We start from the raw sequence: 24,975 nt of genomic DNA, 5'->3' as shown, positions 1-24,975 counted from the left end.
AATACCTAAGTGACAGCAAAAATCCTATTCTAAACCACAAAGAAAGGCAATGTCAAACACAACACCCAAGGGGACAGCAGTATGTGTGTCCATCAAAGTAATTTGGATATTATTTTATTTACAGTTCTTCATCTAAAAGTAAGCCTGAAGGAACAGCATTGTTTTAGCTTGTAAGTATGGTGAATATTCAGAAATGTAATTAGAATTAATATGTTCCACAGAAACCAAAACGTAAGTAAATAATGGCTTTGCTTCTGCATTCCTGTGAAGTTGTTTTATAGGAACTAATGTACAATATTTCTGGAAAAAGAAAGATTACCTGGTTTTGTACTTATAACAGCTGGCAACAAGCCAGAAAGAAATATCCATCAGTAGGCTGTAGCTTTCTCTAGAACAAAATTAAAAGGCAGAGGGCCTTTGGTCACACAAGGAGAGCATCAATGGCTTAATCCCACAGGTTAGCCCCGGAGAACCGAGGCTAATTTGTTGCTTCTGGGATATAATTGCTCAAGTGGAAGTTTTTAAAAATGGATTTGGGGATCACATAACCAGCAATTCTGAACAAACAAAGTCTAAATTCTGAAACTGTAGCAAGAAGGTCTGGCAGGGAGAGAAGGCTAATTAACAGAGCTCAGTTCAACCCTTGAATATCAGCTATAGTTTTGGATGGACAGAAGCTACAACCAAAATAGGTAACAAAGCCTCAGAGCAGTGATTATGTGCATTAACAGATTGAATACTGTGCAACAAAGCATTAAGATATTATGCAGTAACCATCATATTCCTCTGCAAGAAAAGAACAACGTAAGCTTTTAATTTGCAGGCTGGCTGTGGTCTGGGAGTTGTTTGCGTTCAGGACCGAGTTCCTTGCTCTGCACAGCTTGTCCTCCTCACTGAGCACTTTTCTTTGCCTCACAGCTTCAGAGCAAGTAAAGATTCCACTGAAACCCCAGACAGGCTGATTCAGTGTTAGAAAGGTAGGAGCTCAAATCACCATGCTAGGTTTTAGTACTGCTATAAATTAAGTCTTTTGCTGCTGGCCTGCTAATAGAACCTACATAATACAGACAATCAATCTTCATTAATACTGTCTAAGGGAAGAAAAAGTAATTTTAATTGTCCAACAGGACACTTATGGCAGAAGGACAGTTCCACCTGCTCCAACTTCCCCACGCTTTCCCTTCTTTTTCCAGTTTCTTTTCTATTAATAATCCACTTGAATTTAATTAAAAAAAAAAAAAAAAAAAAAGGAACTAGCAGTACATCAGAATTAGCTACTTAAACAAATATTTCTCATTTACTCTGGAAGTGTTACTGAACACTGCTCCTTGATTGTAAAGGCAGCTGCAGGAAAATATGCAGCAAGCTTTGAGGGGAAAAAGCTTCTCCTGCTGCAGTTCCCTCTGCAACTCACCCAGCACTTAGCAATGCCCCTAGGGCAGCTAGTCAACTAAACTGCAAAGCTTTCCTGCTAAGCCTTCCTCCTGCCTCAACATTTATATATGGCTTCTGCAATAAATCTGCTTCAGAAGACAGGTAACTCAGGATTTAGTGGAGTGAGGCATTAGCAAGCCTAATTATCCATGTACGCCTGTCCTCCTCCAACACAAGCTCACTGGGCCCTGATATTGTCAAGAAAAGTAGAATTATTTGAATTCCAATCTCCTTGCAGTGGGGAGCAATTAATGCTACAATGTCTTCTACATATTAGGGCTTAAGTTACACAGCACTGCAGCCTTGTAGTATTCCTATGAGGCTGAAGCAGCATAAGGGACTTTCAAAGCCAACTGTAGTTTATCCCAAAGCTCACAGAGCGGAATGTTCAGCTTTACACAAAGGGAGGTGAAATACAAAGTCACTGTATCAAGAAACACATTCAGCACGTGAAACGAAACTTCTGAAACTCATCAGTGAAGAAGCACAGAAGCTGTGATGAAGGAAGAGCTCCCACATAGCCCACACTGGAGGGCTGCACTCAGAGAGGGACTGTAAGGCCAGTGCCTTCTGAAAGACCTTTCCTGTCCGTACTGCCAAAACATCTAAGTGACAGTCACAGGCTACAAGGATGCTATCTTGCAGCATGCATATCACTTATTTTCAAAAGGAAATCTGTTTATTTCAGTTTGGCCAAATACGTACAACAAGGAAGAACTGTACTGTTTCTTTTTTGACAGCAGTCATTTTCATTTAATTTAATATACTGCACATGTCACTTTTCAGTAAAAGATGGCAGAAAATTGATCCATGTTATACAACAGACTGATGTACAACAATGATTGACTATTGCAAAAAATAATTCATTGCCTTATTTGAAATATTTTATTTCTTTAAACCAAACATGTCTTTTGAATTTTCCAGAGAAAAGATACTTATTTTTTCCATTAATTTCTCAATTTCTGAGTTTGGGAAACAAGATACTGAATAAAAGTCTCAGCATGAAAAGAGAAGATTTAAGCACTTCCAAAGAACAACAACAATGGGAACAATGTCAAAGTGCAAGACAAGTGTAACAACTATCTGTGGGATCTACATGCACAAGGCACCCTCTGCACGTCTGACTGGCTTCCCTTTAATGCTAAAATAATTTGGCTTAATTCCCAGAAGGCAACTGAATCAAGCCTCTACCAATCTATTTATCCAGTAAATCCTGCTAATAACACCCCTTGCTGCACAATGATTCATAATATCTACCTTAGAACAGAAAAATGAAAGACAGTGAGATCAGCTACGAAAATGCCTAATCACAATGAAGGAGCTAAAGGATTTTATATGTTCATACAAAAAGCAGTACAATCAGTAATATGACTTGTTACAGTCCCCTCAGACTCCATAACCCTACAGTGAGGTACCTCACTGGAGCCCACAACGTGTTTACTCGGGGGTTTTATGGCCATATTGTCTTATCATAAGACCAAACCTTTGAATGGAAGAGAGGGATTACCAAGGCTGTAACACTATTTACTCATACCTTCTATCTTGGAATCAATTTTAGAGATTACAGAAGTTCTTTTTAGAGGAAAGTTCAATTATTTTTACTTTATATATATGTATGTGTGTGTGTGTGTGTGTGTGTGTGTGCATATGTATATATGTACTTCAAATGCCAATCATTTTCCCTTTAGCTAATAATTAGCTTCAACAAAACCACTGACAGGAGTTTATACATACATTTATCATTACTGTACTTGTCGTGCATGTCCTCTTTTTGACTCTTACCTTCACATTTTCTGGATGAAGCCCTCCAGGGTGTTTGTCCATGTACTGACATAAATCAGTGTGCTAAAAGAAAGCCAGATGGAAAAAGTGTATTAATATCTGTATGACTACAATAATAAATATCCTCCTACTTAGGAGTGGAGAGAACAAATGGAAAATAAGGACATTTTTCACGCACACACATGTACCTTTAGGCTATTATTTTTTTAATAATCTTAACTTGACTGACATGAATATTCAATGAATGTAAATTGAATTTGTTTCTAATGTTCCACATATGGTAAATGCATTATTTGAATTTCAGCATCATTTTATAGCTTGTACGACCATATCACTATCAATGCCATACAGGTAATATATGTGGGAAGAAGAAGAAGCTAAGGCAAAACTTCAAATGCTGCTCATATTATTCATTAAAACATTGCCTTTTAAATATAATTTTAGATTAAGATGGTTTAATGATTTAAAAATAAATTTAAAGGGCATAGCATGTCAGAGTATTTGATGATACTTTTCAGCTCAAAAAGAAGCCCATACTATATACATACACACGTACAACTATTAATTACAGAAGCTTTAGCTAAGTTCCTCACTGAAGACTCAAACACCACATTTTCACTTCACAGTTGCTTATATTTCCTGCAAATACACCATAAAATCTTTTAGAAAATAAGGAGACTTGCAGTATATTGATTAATGCTATTCATTCCTTACTGCTTACTAATGGATATTTATTATTTTTATTATGGAATCATTATTTTCTCCGAATTTTTCTCTTGCATTTCTTCTTGACTTTCCTACCAACCAGCAGCATACTCGCAGTGAAGTGGCATTTTGCTTCTCTGATTTGTTTGCACAACTCAGCTTCTAGAATTATATTCAGAATAAACAAAGCAAAAATATGCACTGGAATAACCACCAAAACCACTCTGACTTCTACATCTGGTTTCAGAACACATCTGGTAAAAATCATCCAGCATTCCTTGAAAAGTTGCCTGGTGATGCCTGCCTCGCATCCAGAACGGACCAGCTAAATAGGGGAAGTTTGAAGGTGAAAGTTTTGGATAAAAACTGCCTTCCACATACCAAAGCAGTTTCTCTGTGCAGCATAGTGCTCTTCGGGAGAATCGTCAGATGGATACATAGGGAAATTTACATCTGCTATGATGCAAGATCGACACAGACCACAACTGTGTACCATCTTCAAAAATGATGACAATGCGATGCACATGTGGAATAGATATTACAGTGGTGTCTGATGGGCAGGTTGATGAGGTTGTACACTATCACCTTTTTTGTTGGTCTTCCTTGGTTTCAAGATAGCAAATATCTTGACTACGGGACATTGCTTGGGTCCCAAGGTGAGCCATGCAAATCTCACAGTCAAACAGATGCACCACCACAAGTATGACAGAACAGAACTTCCTCCAAAACACAGGCTGCAGCAATACATACTTCAGCTCACAGTTACCGCTGTAAAATTAGTGAACACACTTACAGAGTAACTGAAAAACATATCCAAGTTACTGAATATTTTTAGTAAATATTATTATAATAATTACTGTGCATACAGTTAGTTTTCTGCAACTGTATCAATAAGCTGTGCCAAAAATGGACCGGGTATCATCCTTCAGTACTCATCAGCACATCAGGCAGCTTTATTTTGTGTTACTGTTATCAACGGTAAGGAAACTAAGAAAGTCACCCGTTAACCCTGTCATTTTTTTTTTTTTTAAATAAGAGCTCTCTAAGACCCCGCTCTTCAGTCACATCAGTAGTAACACCAATCGTTTTATTTCCAATAGACTTGCAACGATAAACCCATTTTCTTCCACTTACATTTCAGTTATCATCTGGATGCTTTTCCTCCACACACGATCAGCAACTACAATCTCTTTTGTGTTATGTATCATTCACTACTTACTTCCTCCTATCCCAAGGACCAGGACAACTGGCAGCCTGGTATAACTTGCATCAGTAGTTCTCCTGTAAAAACTGATTACTGATCTCTACTGCAAATTTCATACAGGCAACCACTTCTAGAGAATCCTTGAAAGCTAACAGTCAGTTGGGCAGCACCTGCAGCAGCCTTATGGCATCATTTTTTCCCTTCCCACAAGCTACATACATAGAGAAACCTCTAGTAGATCTTCATTCAGACTGTAAACAGAAATGCAAAGTATCTTGTGTTAAATCTTTCAAGAATTTCTCCTCTTAACTTAATATTTTTCATAAAAGCAACCAAACACTATGTTACCAACCAGGAAAGCAGCTCATAAAATTATAGTAAGTTGTTCCTCACTTAAAAAAAAAGAAGATAGAGGGACAGCACAACAGCTGCTTTTCTTTTCCCAAGGTAGGGGCTCAATGTGCATTGAATCAAATAGTACAGCCAGGAAAGCTGACAGTGCAGCAGAGAGCTATTTCTAAAGCATTTTCCCTTTTGGCAGGTAAGAGCCCACTCCAGTGCTTGTGTGCTCGGCTGGCAGTGTGATGATGACATGAATGCAAGATTCAGGAAAGCATGAGAAAAGGAAACAGAAAACTGGGAAAAAGTATTTTTCTAATGGCATTCCCTGTATACCTGTGGCACCATATAGAAGACTAAACTTTTTCTCTCTCACTATATCTCAAGGCAGAAGGCAACATGCTTTGCCAAGTGGAACAGTGGCTGCAGATACAGCGTGACATACCACACTCTAAGGGTTTGCTGTGGCTAGCGCTTTGGTCTAATTAAATATACTCTCTAAAAGAAATTTCAAGACAGAATTATGTATTGGTTATAACATAAAGCTATGCTGAAACGAGGTAATAAAGAAGAAAACAAATGAACCAAACACCTTTGACAGTCTTCTCTCCAGTATCTCTGAGGTGAGGATGCCTTACAGGTAAGTAGGATAGACTAGGAATGCATTAGGGACTCTCCAGTAATTGGCAATGCCTGTCTCACACATTTCGATCCCAAGCCGACCTGGCTAGGCCAGTTCTGCTTTGAGCTATAGCTTCTAACAGCTCTGTCAGTTGCACTGTAAATTCTCAACACAGATAAATTACCACAGGTAATTCCACACTGACAGATTATTTGATATTTCAGATAAATTAAAAATCGCATTCTTTCCTGCTCTTAAAATTCCACTAATCTGCCCACTGGTATATGTACAAATAGCGTGTTAGCAGTCATCTGTTTATCTCAGCTACATAGAACTAAACACAGATAAATCAAGCCTCCATTGTGAAGAATTCAAAAGCGAGGAAACTCCATGATTAATAGTGTTTATCCAACCTTTCATTTGTTTGCTCAATGAATTTACACTGTGATAACTTTACAAATGCCTGATGTGATCGCATACTTTCCTCCTTGCAGGATGAGACATACTCATTGAGCAGAATTAGGAGTATTTGATTACAGACCAGCTGTTCTGGTTTGGCAGTGGGTTGTTTTTTTCTCCTTTCCTTTCTCACACAGCATGCAGTCTCTGCCTTATTTACTACTTGAAGGCAGAAATATTAACCTCACGGGCTTTCCTGTCCTGTTTATTGCTATGCTATTCACATGCTTCACAAACATAAATGATTTTGAGAGCAATTCAGAGGAGATGTGACATTATTCCTTTTTATCAGGTTGGGAATTGAAGCACAGAGAAAAGAGTCTGCAGGAACACTGATTTAGGGAAGTCAATAAAAGCACTTCAGTTTTCAATTTTCAGAGTATTTGGCCTTCTCCCTTTTGACTGACTTTTGTTACAGGTGTGAGTGTGTGACACTTTGCAAGGGAGACAGAAACCTCATGTGGAATAGCAGAAGTCCATCATTTCTGAACTGTAATGCAAACTTGCAACGACAGCAAAAAACTGTGGTTATGATGAGGATTTCTGTTGTGGCATCGAAAAAAAAAAAAAAAGAGGGAGAACAGTTTAAAAAACACCAGGCCATACCTCCATTGCACATTCCTCTGCAGACCTGCACAACAGGCCCTTCCAAGGATGCCAGAAAGAGATCACACAGGCAATCCTTCTATTGGTTCCCATTAATTTTAAGAACTTGATTCTGCGACTTAACACAGCATTTTGTGCAAAAGCTGTTATGCTTTAAGTAAGCAATTCGACTTCCTCCCACCAGTGCCTCCCACAGAAGCAATTTCACTGGCTCTGTGGATGCAATCTACATCATTAAGAGTTGTGACAGACTAAAGCGAAGTTTCTGAGAGGAGACAGTGAAACTTCAAAGAAAGAGTCGTTAGGTACAAATGAGAATTTTTCTGAGGCAAATTAGCCAATCAATGTTTTTAGCATCAGATTTATTCAAGCAGATGTATTTTGCTAAATCAGACCAGAAGATCATTGCTCCAGAGATGCAACTTGAATTGGGGTTGGATATTAGGAAGAAGTTTTCCACACAGAGAGTGGTGACACACTGGAACAGGTTGCCCAAGGAGGCTGTGGATGCCCTGGAGGCATCCAAGGCCAGGCTGGATGTGGCTCTGGGCAGCCTGGTCTGGTGGTTGGCGACCCTGCACATAGCAGGGGGGTTGAAACTCGATGATCATTGTGGTCCTTTTCAACCTAGGCTATTCTATGATTCTATGACTCTGTGATTCTATGTAGCTGTATGCCCTTGAGCTCTATCAAGTCTTTGTGCTACCTTCTCTCAGTTATGCAAAACACAAACCCTTACCTCAGTGAAAATAGCAAGTAACTGGACCTCCACCAGAAAACTCTGCAAGTCTCAGGATCCTCCCTGGATGGGTAGCGTGAATTCTAGTTAGGGACTAGAGGAGACAGAATAGAAAACTACCACTACAACATGCTATTTCTATTCTTCTGTTTCTGAACTCTATGTAGAAGTACATCAGACAATGTCTACTTCTGACCTACTCCAACCTTAACAAATTTCAAGTATTTTTCTCCCAGTAAATTTTTGGGGGGGTTCACGTGAAGAAATGTATTAGGGTTTTGCTGTAGATTCATGGCACTGCATAACTGTGCAGGTCATTTCCGTTCAGTAAGGCTCTGTTTTATGTTAGCAGACACATGCATGTGTATGTTTGTGAGCATGCTGTGTATAACTGTCCGCTGAGGGGAAAAGAACCCAGGCTGATATTTATACAGCTGAACCAAGGTTTACATACATTGCATTCTACTTCTGGAATAAAGAGAGTCTGCAAACAGAAAAAAAAAAGAAAAAGAAAAAAGAAGACAAATGTTGATGATACAGACTCCCCTTGAAGAAAGAATTCTAATTATGAATAAATGAGTAAACCACAACCTACATATTCTCTGTGCTTCACTTGAACATCAAATGTTTTGCTCAGCTCTCTTGCTCAGAAATCAGAGGCTCTGCTAACCAACACAAAATGTATTCAGACAAATGGCAGGATGTCTACTTTTAAAGGCACTGCCAATGACATGAAATGGGCCCTACCTCTCCAGCCTTTTTCCATAATAATTTGACCGTCATCCTCTTCTAATCAAATTAGCCATTTCTATTTTCCATGCAATACATTCTCTTTCCCTCCTCATCCTCAGTGATGATAAATCTACATGTGACTTAGCTGTCCCATAATTCTGCCTAATTGGTTTCAGCTGTCATTTTTGAAGCTGAAATGCATGCAGAGCCCGGGGCTTGTGAACGGAACAGGAAGCATTTCCAACCACATTCCCATCATGTAAAACCAGCAATGTGAAAGAACCCTTCCATTAAAACAAAAACTGCACTATTTGGCTTCTGGCAATGACATCATGCAGCAGACAGATTGTATTGTTTCACTTGGGCAGCAAGACTGTTGCAAGCCATTCTTTTCTGTTAAAAGGAGAGAACACATTATTCATGCCCTAGCAGTTTTACTGACTAAAATACTGTCCCTTTTGTCACCGACAAATTCTCAAACTGATAATGCAATTTACCAATAAAAGCACAGGCAGTGGTAATATTTGATGTGACAACAGAACAAAGAGAAGTTAATTCTATTTAAATTGAATGTATCCTCCAGCCAAAGCGTTCTGCAGATTACTGCACAACAGTTCAATACTTCTGGTGTTTTCAAAAATGTCACAGACCTTCATTTCCATGTATTTCTATGGCTCTCTACAATTCAGGCTTTTCCCCATATGAGAACACACAGCGTTAGCCATGCTCACATAGAGTGCCCTAAAAGCCATCTCTGAGTATCTTCCAGAAAAACAGCAGAAGACAATAGCAGCAGCTGGCTTAAGTAGCAGGAGAAGGACTTATATTAGGGATTCAAGAAAAAATATAAAAAAGAGAACAACAAAAACAAGACATCTTCAATGAAAACAATTTTGCTAACAGATGTTTCCAGTGACTTGGATCTCTCTCACGTGTCCAATAAAGGCAAATATATGAAAACATACGAATATTACTATATAGAAAAGGAAGTAGGGAGGTGTGGGAGTACATGATACATAAACAAACCTACCTGAAAATTCCAGAGAAAAAGGGGAATGCACAATTGTGTGGGTGGTATTAGACAATATATATTTATTGATACCAAGTCTCTGCTCATTGCACAGAGAACAACCTGGTCTGAGACTCAGATGGGTAGGACACACTGCTTGCAAAGAGTCAGTGAGCAAACTACAAGGGCTTCAGCAAAATTCATTTTTCTTCAGATGCCTCTTCCTTATTCTCTGTCCACCTTAATAACTGTATCAACCTTGCTTTCCATGTGAAGCAGGTTGAAGAGAGTAAACCCTTAACATGATTATTTTAAGGAAAAAAAAAATCATATCTCAAAAATCAGTAAGAATTTCTGTTTACTATGACCAAAATGCTGCAGCAGATCGTCACCTTGTTTAAACTGTAATGGCATTATGTTCATCAAAGTCAACACACTAGGACAAGTTTTACAAACTGAGCAACCTACAATACCTGTGCATACACAGTTAAGTGTGTTCCCTCTTTCTTTAATTTGCTTAATCATTAGGTTTCACACAGCACTGACTTATACTCCCTATATCAACTAAATCCACAAATACAACAATAGCCATCATCATCACATTTGAAGATAAAGAAAGTTTCTCCTTGGAGCATGGCAGACAGCCCCAAGCTGATGGGGACAAGGACCATGTAAGCAGACCACACACAACAGAGAGGCTGATGAGGCACAGACAGCCACAGCAGAGCACCAGGTACAACAAACACGAGTGTGATCACAATAGTAGGCTGGACACACCAGCACAAGATAAGTCTGCTATGGCAGTGTGCTGTGCTACAAACAAATTGCTATCTTCACAGCAGGAAAGAGCAGCGCAAACACTTTCGCTAAAAGCTTCAGCATCCTCTGGCAGACCTCTTTCCACATTGGCTGAGTGGCTTATTTTCAGCCATGCCTCCTAATCACAACTGTCTGTATATAATCCCAGAATTAATAAAAATTATTATTCAAGATAGATTCTTGACTGCACCTATTCACAGTTCCTTAATTTTTATTTTTTTAATATCATAAATCTATGGTCATTTTATAAAGATAATTGCAATTATTAATATCTTTATTCTGATTCCAGGGTTTTTTTTAAATATAATTACTTTGCCAAAAATGCTCACCCCAATTTTCTGTTTCTAACAATGTCTTAGATCTTTATTTTCTACCAATAGTACTAAAATAGTACAAAGATGCCTAATGCTAACTGAGGAGGGAAAATCTATTTTTAAGATTTACAGTCATCACTCTCCAACTGTTTTTGTCTTCTCCTCCTAATCTGTACCAAGTAAATCAGAGTATTTCATTGTTAGAGAAATTAAACAGCAGTTACAACACATTATTATTAAAGAGCAAGATAAAATAGTTATCTAGATTGGACAGTCTCTAAGTAAAGACACTGCCAGGTTTCACCTCAGAGGGAACAGAACAAAGCCAGTTTATTACTGAAATTAAAAGATGAGGAATATTACTTTTGGTAGAGTTGATCAGAAATCTGTATTATACGAGAGCTGCTCTTCAAGTAATGCCTCCAATTTTATGATGTTGTCCCATGATGTCAGAGGTGGATGTTGGTGATATGGTAGTAGAGTCTGAACCTTCCCACCAATATTACATTACATTTTGTTGCAGTGGGACAGATGGCATCAGAGGGGCAGTAAATGGTATCTGCCATGGAAGTACACATGAAGCAAAGGCGTCATTGAATTCCTCAACATGGAAAAAATTGCACCTATTGATGTTCATCAACACTGATGATGCTGATCATGAACATTACTGGAGACCAAACAGTGGATGTGACCACAGTGAAGTGGTGAGTGGTGCATTCCAGTAGTGACAACAGTGACAGTTGGTCGCCTCTCCCAGTGCAGCTCTTGTTCATTGCCAGAAAAAAAATACATAGCTAATGGCATTGACTGTGTTGAAAAGCAGTGTTTTCTAGCTGAGAATTTGCTCTATCAAATAGTGTTGTTGTGCTCTTTGTAAATGTTGTAGTTTCCACAGAAACAAATAGGAGGCATTACTTTCAGAGCAACCTACATAGAAATTATGAATTAAAAAACCCCTGAAACTAAAAATGCCAATAGTAGACTAACCGTCACTCCAAAGTATCTTCTTTCAGTGCTTTATTATCCTTATCATTAAAGTGTTTTATAGTTTAATCTCACTCTTCCTTACTACAATCGTGTCTTTTTTTTTTTTTTTTATTCTCTCTACCATTGACATGGAAATAGGTCACTGTCGTTATGATTTATTCAATGGTTTTCAACTATCTCATCCTTTTTTTTTTTTTTTTTTTCCCTCCCCCTAAACAGCCATACTTTTCCTCACAAGCCGTTCATTCTGAATGGTTGCTCTTTCCCCCTCAGCTTTCCAGTTGATTTATAGAATCATCGAATCCTTAGAGTTGGAAGGGACCTTTAAAGGTCACCTAGACCAACTCCCCGGCAATAAACAGGGACACTCACAACTAGATCAGATTGCCTAAGGCCTGATCCAGCCTCATCTTGAAGGTCTCCAGGGATGGGGCATTCACCAGTTGATTTATGCTTTGCTTGTGTATACAAGGCTGGTGGCCTTACCTGTACTGAGTAGAGCGTTACATAGAATATCTTCCTTGTTTTCCACATAGAATATCTTCCTTGTTTCTACCATTTCATTCACCTGCTCAACTTTGGTATTTCTTATGCTCTGATTTTTATTGTTGTTTCAGGTTTTTTAACAATTTATATTGAATACATTTCTTACTACTTAATTAAAAGAATAAATAATATATGCTAATAACAGAACATTGGAAAGCACATTGCAAAACTGAACATTTGATAAGGTTATAAAAAAACATTGGTAAATGGTACAGAGAATAGATACTCAGATAGTCAAAGCCTCCCAGTTTGTTAGACTGACAGTCTTGATTAATCTTCAGATGAAGTCTGTGTATACTTTCTGAGACCTTCAAAGTCAAACTGAGTAACATTTCTCCTCACGCTAGGCCTGTGTCGGCCTCACACCAGGCCTCCTTCACCTAGCAGGAGTAGCTGAGCTTTAAAAATAGATTTTTTCATTCCTTCTTCCCTGCTGATTCCAGAATCTGGCAGTCTCTACCAGACACCAAAGCAGCAAGCAATTTCCTTCTGAAATCCCTTCTGAATCCCTGTCTCCTGAGGCTGACTTAGCATTTCCAACCTACACTTGGACATTAGCAATTCCCATCTCCAATTTGCTCATTAAAAATTGAAAAACAAAGCTTTCCCAAGAGCAGTATTCCCCTTCAGCTTGTTCTTAACAGGATTTCCTTTCTCTCTGCTCCCTTATTCTGTTGTCTTATTGACTACAATTTAAATAGTCCAACTTGGGGCAAATCTGGGTAATGAGGCTGGGGTTTAAAAAACAGGGGAATGGTCAAGGAAAGTGGAAACTATCAAATTCATTGTTGTCATGCCTGGGAGCCCTCAAAAATTCTGCTCCTTCCCTGAGCCGGACAAAGATAGCTCACTGCAAGAACCCCTTGGTTTGACACACACCTTGACTTCAAAAGGGAAGAAAATGGCCCAATATTTCACTCACATCAAAATAAGGTAGCTAAGCTGAAATAAAAGCAGCTCTGAGACTCTACAGGCTTTCCATGCTCTCTCTTCTATGAAGGCAAGACTGTTTTTACATACAACCAATTCCATCCTACCTGTAGATTCAGTATGTTTTCACTAATAAATTAAACAGAAGAGCAATAATGTGCTCTGATCCACTTTATCAACAGAAAAGAAACTCAAAATTTTCAATGCAAATTTTTGGTTTTTTTATCCTTTTAGGTAGCGAGTGTTGACAATTTTCTTGCATAACACTTTTCTAAGACATTCCATGTCAAAAACAAAATCTCATATCTCAGAACTTCAACTCTGTGATGCTTAATTGCAATAAATAGTGCACAGCTGATTTTTCAATCAGCACTAAAATGAAAAACTTGCATCTTTTCTTACAGGAAATAAAAAAATATAGTTGGTTTACTTCATTAAGCCAACTCACATAACAAGTTATTTTAGATGTGGTAATCAAGCAATGAGAAATAAGTTTTCTTCTTTAATATAAAGTAATCTATAAGAAGGAAAAGCATACAGAAAGATTAAAATAGGCAAGGTAATTGAAAATGTTTGGTTCTAAATTACACTATTAGATTACTCGGAGCTCTTTTTTACTGTTGAGGCAGAAATAATATTACTCATTACTCATACTTCCAATTATAAATGTATTTGTTCTCATTTAAAATCTAGTTCATAAATATTGAAAGTATAATGTAAAGTACTGCTATACAAGCTCACCATTATAAGCCAGGAATAGGATAAGTTACCAATTCATTTATGGCTAATAATATACTTACATAATTACACATAACATTAAGGACCTCATTATCATTCTAACAAGCCAGTTGCAATATGCATTGGTGTGAATTGCCTTTCAAGAATTGGGTGCTTCTAAATACAATTGTTTTTAAATAAAAAAGTCAAGAATCAAATGGTATCAGCCACTGACAGTTTTAGAAGAAAGAGATGTGAACTCATCTTCAAAGATGTCTGTAAAAATGTGAGATTCTGCCTGTAAAATTCTTATTTTCCTTTGGCAACACTGGCCACATCAGTGCCACTTGCCCTATAACCTGGGGAGAAGGGGAACTAAACTTATGTGAACAGTCTTCATCAAATTGTGAAGCTGAACTCACCTTTTTCATTTGGAAGCCATTACAATTTTAAACATCATATGCAAAACGTATCAAAATTTCACTTTTCTTTTCAGATTCTATTTAGCACACATCAGTACAATTACCTCCACAAAAACAAACACACAAAAAAAACCCGCACACAATAACAACAAAAAAAAATTTTCTCTTCCATTCATACATGAAAGACAATACCAATCCTTCAAGTTTTGAATAGCTCATCCTTACAACTCCACACATCATAAGCAACAGTTCCTTCCAGCTTCCTTTTCAGTGTGCTTGAATGACCAACAGTAATTACACAAAGCTGATGTAAGAGTTACCAAAGCATAGAAAAAAATTATATCCTACTGCATATACTAAATTATTTTCAATTAAGTTCTTTTGCTTGAAAGAAACAAGCCTCCTTTCTCTTCTTCCACAGAAATATCTAGCTTTCTTTACAATACCAAAATGTTTTTTGTATGGACCGTGAAATTCCCCTGCTGTACAACTGTCACATATATTTTTAAAGATTGATTTGTCTTGCTTCCTGTTACTACCAAGGTTAGAAAGTTCTGTCCTGTTTACTTGTCTAACTTCCACATAAAAGAAAAATTCTAGGTTGAGGTACTCAGGGAATTTAATGACTGCCATGTTTCCTTTTGGAGGATATTCTGCTTGCAGCTTTTAACTTATTATTGTAATGCATTTTGCTCTGAAAAGTGCTACGTGAAATTAAATTTCATTCTACTCTTTCAGGCTAAAACTGAACACCTTCGATAACCTCAGACATTTCATCAGTATTAATTCCCCAGTGGAATCATTACCAAACTAGCAACCTAAAGTTTCCATTTGTTGGATTAGTAACCATTCATCCCAAACTTAATTATGAAATCTAATTCAAAAGATTTTTATTACATTTGAAGTGGCCAATAGTAATTAATGGCAATAGTGTGAATTCCATGATGCTCCTTTACAAAGTAAATCAAACTCAAGCCCCCCAAGGTTTGTTCAGCCTCAGCCCTTTGAAAATGTCCACCACTCTTTAGTAGCTTTAATTGCATAAGTATTTCTATTGATTTTGGTAGAAATCACACTTAATATTGAGTTAAGCCCTGTACAGGTGTCTTAAAAAGCAGTGCAGACACAGAGCTCAATGACATCAATTATATAGCTAGATTGCATAATTAACCAGCCAAAATTGGTAGATTTAAATGGGCAACCTTAATTCTTGTCTCTGCACATTCATATTGTGAACTGAATGAAAAAAAAAGAAAAAAGGTCTTAGTGATCATGCAATTAGAACTGTATCATGCACACAGTTTAGGATATCCTCAAGCATTAAGCATTATCAGAGAGCATTATCTATCCAAACCGCCCATAACTTCATATAACAGAATAATGAAAACAGTCTTTTTAAAGCAGTTCTGTGATCTCAAAGAGTAGGAGTAAGATACAACATCATTAATATATATTCCACAGGCTGGTCACAGAGAACAAAACATCCTTCCCCTTCTTCCTCAGCACCACCTTTCCAGACTCTGTCCATCAGCCAAAATAGCATAGTAATAAAATACTACTTGAATCAGTTGCGTGGAACTGTTATCAAACAAGATCCTCTCACAGCTTTGATTTCTACCAACTACAAGGGGAATAAAAAGGTGTAGCACCAGTAGTTTTGATCACAAAAGCACTCTGTTTAAAAGTAAATATCTAAGTGAATTCAAAAGAAACAACTACTGCATGAGGTTCAGTCTGTGCCCATGCTTAATAAGGGTGGCAATCTGATATAACATGTGGTTGAGAGCTAGAGTTTATAAACACTACTATTGCATGAAAAATCCAGAAATTTGATATTAGTGTCATATGCAAAAACATCTATTTTAGGGATAAATATATTCTACACATCTAATTTCTCAACCACTTATGACTAAAACAGCTAAATACAGCCAAAGATAAAAAGAACTGCATGAACTTGCTTTCATGTCTGCAAGTAATGCTACAATGACTGTTAAATGAAATTTGATACCAAAGCTTTTCCTATGCTAATACTGCTTATAAGTTAGGGACAGAGGAATTGCATGTTTTAAGAAAAAGTATTAGATTTGCATCAATATTCTCATACACAAGGGAAAAATATGTAAAGCATGCAACTGCTCAGTAGGATCCTGTTGCTGAATACCCTCATTATTAAAATGTAGCATTTCTGTGCAAATAGACAGGGTAAAAGGCTTCTTCAGACAAGAAGTCGTGGACTATCACGTAATGATTAAGGCATGCTCTCAAGAAACACAAAAACAATCTCATCTGCCTTAAGTAGGGACATAGTAACAGTAAGTAGGCAATTTCCCATTTCTAAAACTAAATGAGTAATCACTGTATGTTATAAATGCAAAGCCTTACTGACTGCAACACAATAACAGATATTATGCTGAAAATTCAACCTTCTCTAAACTCATTTGTTTCTTTTAAATTACATGTTCTTGGACCCTTCTGTGAAAACTGGGAGGTTAATTGTGATAGAACATTGCATAATTCCAAAGCCAAATGCTGAAGTACTTCTACATAAATACCATATGTTTGTCTCAGGGAAAGTGAAACGATTAATTAGGAGTTCAAGCCCAAGACTTTGGAAAGTAATACTTTGAACACAATTAGATTGTTACACTGTATACTGTGAAAACTGAGGTTTTAATTAGTAGCTAAACCATGAGCCGTGGCAAAAATAACAATAATCTGAAATTCTGAATTGTGTGTCAGATTTTGTTTTTTTAACTGACATTGTTTATAACGAGACACTACACAGAAGCCAGTCATAACAAAAGCCACTTAAATTTGTCACACTTCTGATGAAGGAACTACCTATTACGAATTTTAATTTTGTTTTTCTTCTTACCTATGCTATCCTCATCTACTTTAAAATTATCTGCATTACATTAGTCAAGCTCTGACATTCCTAGTTACAAGCATAACTAGGAAGCAAAATAATGAACCAGTTTGGAAAGTCCTTACAGGGCCCTATAAGCCAAATCTCCAGTTCTGACTGTGGTCTAGCCCACCCAGCCCTCTGCTTTAGCACAGTCCATTATAAAGCATCATCTCCTTTAATCTCCACTCTCCTAAAGAAAGTACAGAGTTATTTTGGCCCAGTTCATAGATCACTGACAGCAAATAGTTTTTCCATAGTAGTCAATGCATTCTGAAACGTATCAAGAACATTAATAACTCTACTCACCACATATTCAAAAACGAGTGTTAAAGTCTCCTTGGTGTGAATGATGTCATGAAGCAGCACAATGTTTGCATGTTTCAGTCCTTTCAGAAGAGAAGCTGAAAAGGAAAACATACATGTTGTCTTAAAAAGGATCAAAATATTTCACGTTGACTGGTCTATTTTTTTAGTGACTTGGATGATTATTTGACATCTTGAACTACATAACCTGATAACCAAGAGTTGTACTTCAGCATCCTTTAAGTCTATGAATCTCTATTCAGTGCAGTTGAAGACCATGTGTTCCTATCCAGTGTGATGCAGCAGTGTGATAGCTAAAGGAGGCTTAGCAGTCTCCTATAAGTGAATCAATCATTAACTTCTAGAGAGTAACTTCTAGAGAGAATTAGGGAACTTCTAGAGAGAGTAGTCTGGGAATGTCTAGAGAGAGTCCAGTGGAGGGCCACAAAGATGATGAGGGGCCTCTCCCTTATGAGGAAAGGCTGAGCAAACTGGAACTGTTCAGCCTGGAGAAGAAGAGATTGAAGGCTGATCTTATCAATGCTTATAAATATCTTGGCAGGAGCCAAGTGCACAGAGCTAAGCTCTTTTTGGTGGTGCCTGGCGACAGGATAAGGGGCAAGAGGCAAAAACTGGACTGTAGGAATTTCCATCTAAACGTAAGGAAAAAAATCTTTACTTTTACTTAAATGTTCCAACACAACAGAGCGAATTTCCAACCAAATTCTAAATCTATCATATGAATGGCATTTCAAGCAGTAATTGTCCTTTATCTTACACTAAGAATATAGATTTGATGGCATCTTTTCAATTAGCTCATGAGAATAGAAAAATGGTGTTGACACTATATTTTTTCTTTAATGGAACCAGTTCATGTTTTCAGACTAGTGACAAATAAAGATTTGGTGAACTTCTAGGTGATCTCCCTCACTAAATTTATTTTCCTTCAGAATGCATATTTTATGTTTATACCATAATACATATTAAATATTCCACAAGTATGGCATATTTCAGCAATATGTGCTGACAAGCCATGTGTTGTTACCAAAGTCATGCTGTTTTGTCACCTCACGCATTCATCTGAACAAGACTATCAGTCACTACAACAAAGTAAATAATAGATACAAAGTCATGCAAATGAGTGGCATAGTTCAGTAGTGAATAACAGGGAACTTTCTTCTCTCATTCTTCTCCTGTCAAAGAAAATAACAAACCACCAAATGACACTGTCAACCTCTAAGACAGCATGCATCCCTTTCCACTGCTGTGTAAAATGGAAGTTAAGAAGCTCCCACAACACAATTACCCTTTGCTATCCTATAGAAGGATCTCCACCAGACTGAGGTAACTCCGGGGGTTATCTGGCTCTGTATCAGGGTAAGTACAAATCACAACTCATAGTGGTCTTTAAGAAATCCAACAAGCTGATGTCATTCAAGGAAGAAACACAATAGCAACACAGCAATGCTGTCCTACAAGCATGATCAGCAGCAAAACTCCAAATCTTAGTAAAGGGGAAAAAAGCATACAGCAGCTTCAAAGCAAGTCCACAGATATTCTGCTGCCAGGTTTCTGAATGTACAAGTAAGCCCTATGACCAGGAATGTGGCAGCACTCCAGCTTGACTGAGGAGGTGAGAAGCAGTGCCTCCAGTGAGCTGATTCAGCTTGTGCAAAACAGCTTATGCCACAGAGAGTCAGAATAGAGGAACCTTCCCTGTGCCCTAAATATGATGCTACTGAGCTGTAAATTTGCTATTACAATTACATTTATTAAGCACTTGATCAATGCATCTCTAGTCCCCATTAGCATTGCACAAATAGAGTATAAGTTTTTTTCTTCTGAAAGGAAAAGCCATGTACAATTTTTCACAGGAGATTTTCTTGGAGTAAATTTTCAAAGGACAACAGTGAAAAAATGCTATTGAAAGAGATAAGGAGACAAACAGCAGACAATTAGAACAATTATTCCAAAAGAATATTTCTATCAGAAATATTTCTATCACTCGCAGTACTTGAGCTTTTCCCAGTTCTATTGACAAATAGCCACACATGCAGAGAGATTGGGAACATAAAAAATCTATGTCCTGGCAGAGCCTCTGTCAAACCATAATAGTATTTATGACCTCTGTCAGCTTTTGCTGATCAGCCCATCACCTGAGGCCTCTAAATCCTCTGGTTGGCCATTACTATGTTACTAAAATCTGTATACGGGTCATTAAAGCTTTAACAGTACGTTGAAAGCGGCTTACCCTGAGGTCTTTGCAAATATTCTTTCCTCTTCAGTCCCCTCCCCCTCTTATTTATCTTTTCTAATATCCAATTCTCTCCTTTTACAGTCTCACTATTCAATATGTGCTATATATTACAAGAACTACAAAGTATCACTTGCAGGTTGAGATTGCTGACTTCTCCCCTGGTCCAAGTGAAATACAGTAAATAATAAGGCACAGAAAGTAAAATCTTCTTAATTAAGCTAATTTTACACTGTGGAAGCAAAAAGCAATTGCACTATCAATTTACACCGCAACAAACCTAGTGCAGCTGTGGATACTAGCAGAATTAACCCTTGGGCTCGCCTATCAGTACTGTGATTCTATTACTGATAGGATCACCAGTCTTTGTGGAAATGTTACCTTGCCATAATGAAGAAAAAACAGAAAAAGAAAAAAAAAGAAAAGAAAAAAAAATAAACAGAAAAAGGAAAATAGACCTGTCTGAAATAGGAAAGTTGTTTCCTTTTCCACAGAGCACTTTAAAAACAAAATGAAATATGAACTGATGGCGCTTGGGTGCTTTTTTTCAGAAACAGTCCCTTTGAGAACAAATGACGGACACATCTACTCAGTTGGGCAACTTTTTGCTTGAAGGGGATGGAACTTTGGATGAACTCCACTTATTCAAAGACAAAACCCAGAAAGTCACATTCAAGAGAATGAAAAGCAGAGTCCGGGGAATTCATCAGCATCACTCTGAGGCAAATTTGACTTCAACTTTGAAGCTACCAAAGCAGCTGCTGCTGGAGTTCCATGAAACACCAAGTGCTGCTGTGCCTGATGTTAATTCTAGAACAAAACATTCTCCCTTGGGATGCCAACTCAGTCCAGTGGTTATCACCCACAAATCTCACACAAAGATGCTTTCTTTTAAGATAAAAGTACAAAAAATTAGCGAAGAAAATTACAACAAATCAAAAGTGGTCAAAATATAGCAGTACTCACTTATCCTTGCACATACTCTTAAAAACAAAATTATATAATGCTACTTCAATGCTGCTGACTTTCTTTTTTCACCCTCTGTATTCTATGTAAGATAAACAGATGGCAGCATTTTTAATTCATTTCCCCAAAGAGTTTTGAGGAAGCACAGTAGCACATGATGCTAAAATGCTTTTTTAAAACACTGTGGTCAAAATATCATATGCATTTGAGTGGACAGGTGCTTTTTCTGTCACGTGTTTGCACGTTCTCTTACAGCAAATTCTAGCAATAAAAAACAGGGCAGAGGAATTAGTGTCATACTTCAATAATTAATGACGTCCAATATGATCATCTGTGTGACTCGTACAGAAGTTCATGACTTGAGCCACTAAAAAGTAACAGCGCTCAGCGCTTATTCATCAAGGGCTAATAACCATATTTGCATACCTAAAGGAAACACATTGTATTTGCCTGAATAACCATTACAGATTTCTCCTCCAACAAGGAGATGTTCTCATCTATTATGAACTCCTGGCACTCTGCCTTATTGCTTGTGGTGGTCAAGGAGCTTTTTGCTGTTCCCAAAGGAGCTGGGTTCTAAAGTATGCTCCCTCCATGAGCAAGCTAATACAGCTGGACAGCAGCCAACTCCTACCCAAAACCTGAGCAGCATCAGTAAATCAGTGCCTTGCTCCCTGTAGGGTTTACAGCATCAGCACTAGCCTGGCACTCCAGTAACATAGCCAGATCAGCAGTGACTGACTTACACCTGGAAGGTTTGGAGAGCACACAGGATCCAAACAGTCCTCTGAAAAAGGCTATTCCATGCTCATAATGTCACATTTCAAAGTTGCTCATCACAATCAACAAAAGTAACTACAGCTATCAACTCCCAGGCTTCACACAGGAAGAACGCCTCACTAGCAGCTCTATCAAAGATGGTACTTTCAGACATGGGAAGCCCAGTGAGCCTGAATGTTAACTGGGGACCTTGGATCATCCTATCACAATGTGCTCATTCTTGCAATCCCTGGTTATCATCTTGTTCTCACTTTGTGAAAAATCATAAGTCTCCACAGTGGCCCTAGATAAAAGAATCTCTCATGATTTCTAAATTACCTGGTATTGCAGCGTTGCAACTCTTCTCAGCAGCAACGAAACATCTCAGCTCTCATGCTGCTCAAATTTACCATAATGTACAACTGCTGCTGATCCTCTCACAGATTACATTCTGTATGCAAAGGCCCCAGCCTACTCCCACCATCCCTCCAGAAAGTGTGACTATGATAATGCCTCTTTGCTCAGCGTATAGTAATTGTGGTACCCTCTGGGGCTGCCATGTACCAGTGCTCACCATCTCAGCAGCTTGCATGCTGCTCCTCACACGTATTCTCTTTTTTCACTAACGTCACTATTACTCTCCTAATATTTGCCATTAGGAGAGTTTTAATCTTCAAGACAGCACGTTGTGGCAGTTTGTACCTATTTCATATCGTTAACATAACATCTTGGCTACCCTGTTTAATTTCTGAGGCAGTAAATCATGCAGGTTGTAGTCAGTATCAGAAATTTGGGAAAGCAAGTGATTTGCTCTATTTCAGAGCCAAACAACATATCTGCAAAATTCTGTGGCTTGTCACATTCTGCAGACACAAAGACACTCTCTGACAAAGTGCCAACTTCTTCTCATAAACAGTTGGGTTCAGTCTCTTAATTCTGAGCTCTCCTGGAAAGATGTTTTTAGTGAGAAATATTTCACAGCTTTTTTCCTTATCATGTCTTCAGAACAAATATACCCAGAAGTGCCTTACTGACTGCACAGACCACAGAAGTTCTGCTCCCTTTCCCAGCAACTTATGTTTTCATCTACACATCTTTTATAGGTTTTATTTTCTATTTTTTTTTTCATTTGGCCTCCAAGGACAATGCCCCTTATGCTTCTCGTCCACGTCCTACACAGGGGGACACTTTGCGTGAAATAAAACGTACCCAGAACTATAGCACAGGAATAGGAATTCACCACTCTGTGTTGGTTCTTGCATTAATAAATGTGCAGAAGTTTCCTCCTCAGAAGCGCAGTCCCCCAGTCTACACTTTGCTATTTTCGAGTTAACCCATTTGAAATAATGTACGAAGAGCACACAGATTCATTTTCCTACAACCCCTCTATGACACACTTCAATTCAGTGGAACTGTACATCCCTGGTAAAGACCACAATGGCCACAGACTCCCCATGTTCTCACTGCAGGATACATTCTGCAAAGCAATCATTATTTGTAATCTCAGGTAATTGACTTCAGAGCTGCACACCAGTAAATGCACAGAATTAGCTAGCTTCTGCTCTGATCTTAGAGAGCACAATGCAGTGAAGATATACAGATTGCAGGTCAGCTTTGAAAGATTTCTAGGAAGAAATTTCTTAACAAATTTCAAAGATCCATGAGCTACAGGAAGAGCAGAAAAAGCAAAATTCCAACTGGTGATTATGTAGGCTTAGGTGAATTACCTACTTTACGGCCAACTCCAACCTCATGACGGTCTCTGCTAGATTTAACAAATGTCCTTTATTGTAGTTTTCATTAAGTCACAAGAAAAATGACAGTTTGGCATTAAGGAAGTGCCTCAAATCCTTGCAATAAGGAATTTGCCAACCCCTCAACTGTAGGCTGCTTTGCTGAAGGACTGCTTGGAACACATGAGCCGCATCTACCTCCTCAGGCTGAAATTCAGTCTGACACATGAGTGGGCTGAACTTCTATCCAAGCACTTTTTATTTGTGAAATTTCTACTTACTGCTCCTACTTGAAAGTGCAGTATATTATTTAAACCAGATATACAGAAAAAGAGCGTGTATAACAACAGAGGCACCTTTAGTGTTTCTAAAGAGGCTGAAGCCACTTTGCCTATTGAACTGTAACAATGCACTGGAAAGACTGATCAAATAAGCTCTGAAAAGCGTTACAAAATAATATACTCACAGATATACAGAAGACTGCTGCCATGTGAAATGAATGTCTCTTTCTTTATGTCCTAGATACAAATTTATGGGTTGTGTATCGTTCCCGATGTTCTTCAGACACAAGTACACATGGAGGTTAAAAATAATGAGATATTATCTTATTAAAGCCAGACTGTCATGGAAAAAGACTGTAACGTGCTGCTCATATCTTGATGGAGCCAGTCATATCTTGCCTTCACTTCACTTTCAGTACTCAATAGGAGGAAATTGTGTAAACCAAAAACACATGAGTGCTTACGGAAAACAATTCTACAACATAGGCAAGCATGTGAGAGCATCTGTTACCTTTTTGTACACAAATACCATGACTGGGACTAACAGCACAATGTACTAGTAAAACTGTCACTGTTTTATTATGACCTGCTTTTTATTAGTTTTGCTGTTTTGCTGAATTTTAGACATAGTTTTCACCTAAATATCTGTACTTTATCATAAGTTCTTGGCAAATTCTTGGCAAATATTCAGTGTAATCAGTTCCCCCATTTCTCAAAACACAGGCTTAAGTAACATCTTCTATAACCCCCCAGTAATCTTCTCCTTGAAAAAAACAATCCTATATTTGAGTCAAAACTTGAAACCTGAAAAAACTTAGGATTTTAAAACAGAAGTACACATTTTGCCTTCTCTATGAAAACCCTTTAAATTTGGTCTGGTTACAAGCTTTTGAAATCACTTCTTTGGGTCAGACTAACACTAGGTATGTTATTATGTAGTGACAGCATACAACTACACAACGGCCTTATGTGAACAAAAGAAAAGTTAAGAGCACATCTGTGGGAGAAGGAGAAGTAAAATTTTGGAAAATACTCCTGCGACTGTCGGTTCTTAAAGGACAGAAGATAGGCACCTGGGCTCAGAGATGGACTGTGAATGTCAGGGATCCAGGACTCAAAGACAGGAAACCCAGATCACCCAGATGACTTGAACTGAGTCACAGAAGAGAAAAAGGAATGAGGAATGCAGAAAAGGGGAGAGTGCTTGAAGGGTTACAAGCCACAGTGGAAGCTAGGATGGCAGCATACAGAGAAATAAAAGTCAGAGGACAACCAGAGAAAGGGAGAGAGAGTGTGGAGACAACGCAGAACAGGGACAGAACAGAGAGTGTGTGATGAGCGAGTACTGAAACTTAGGGTATATTTTCCACTTAAGCCCATATCAGAACACAGGATTCCTATAGAT

General features: G+C 38.0%; 1 protein-coding gene across 5 annotated transcripts in view; it reads right to left on the bottom strand.

Moving 5' to 3' along the window:
* Window positions 1-24,975, bottom strand: part of CDK14 (cyclin dependent kinase 14) — a 312,933-nt gene that overhangs the window by 167,503 nt on the left and 120,455 nt on the right. For all 5 annotated transcript variants that reach the window (XM_040693416.2, XM_015281963.4, XM_040693428.2 and 2 more), the window contains 2 exons: window positions 17,581-17,675; window positions 3,217-3,279 (listed from right to left, as the gene is read on the bottom strand). In XM_040693416.2, the coding sequence (XP_040549350.1) occupies window positions 3,217-3,279; window positions 17,581-17,675 (158 nt within the window). The remainder of the gene's footprint in view (window positions 1-3,216; window positions 3,280-17,580; window positions 17,676-24,975) is intronic.

Source organism: Gallus gallus, chromosome 2, assembly GCF_016699485.2.
Source record: "Gallus gallus isolate bGalGal1 chromosome 2, bGalGal1.mat.broiler.GRCg7b, whole genome shotgun sequence".
Lineage (NCBI taxonomy): Eukaryota > Metazoa > Chordata > Aves > Galliformes > Phasianidae > Gallus > Gallus gallus.
This window is presented reverse-complemented; position numbering and strand designations above follow the sequence as displayed.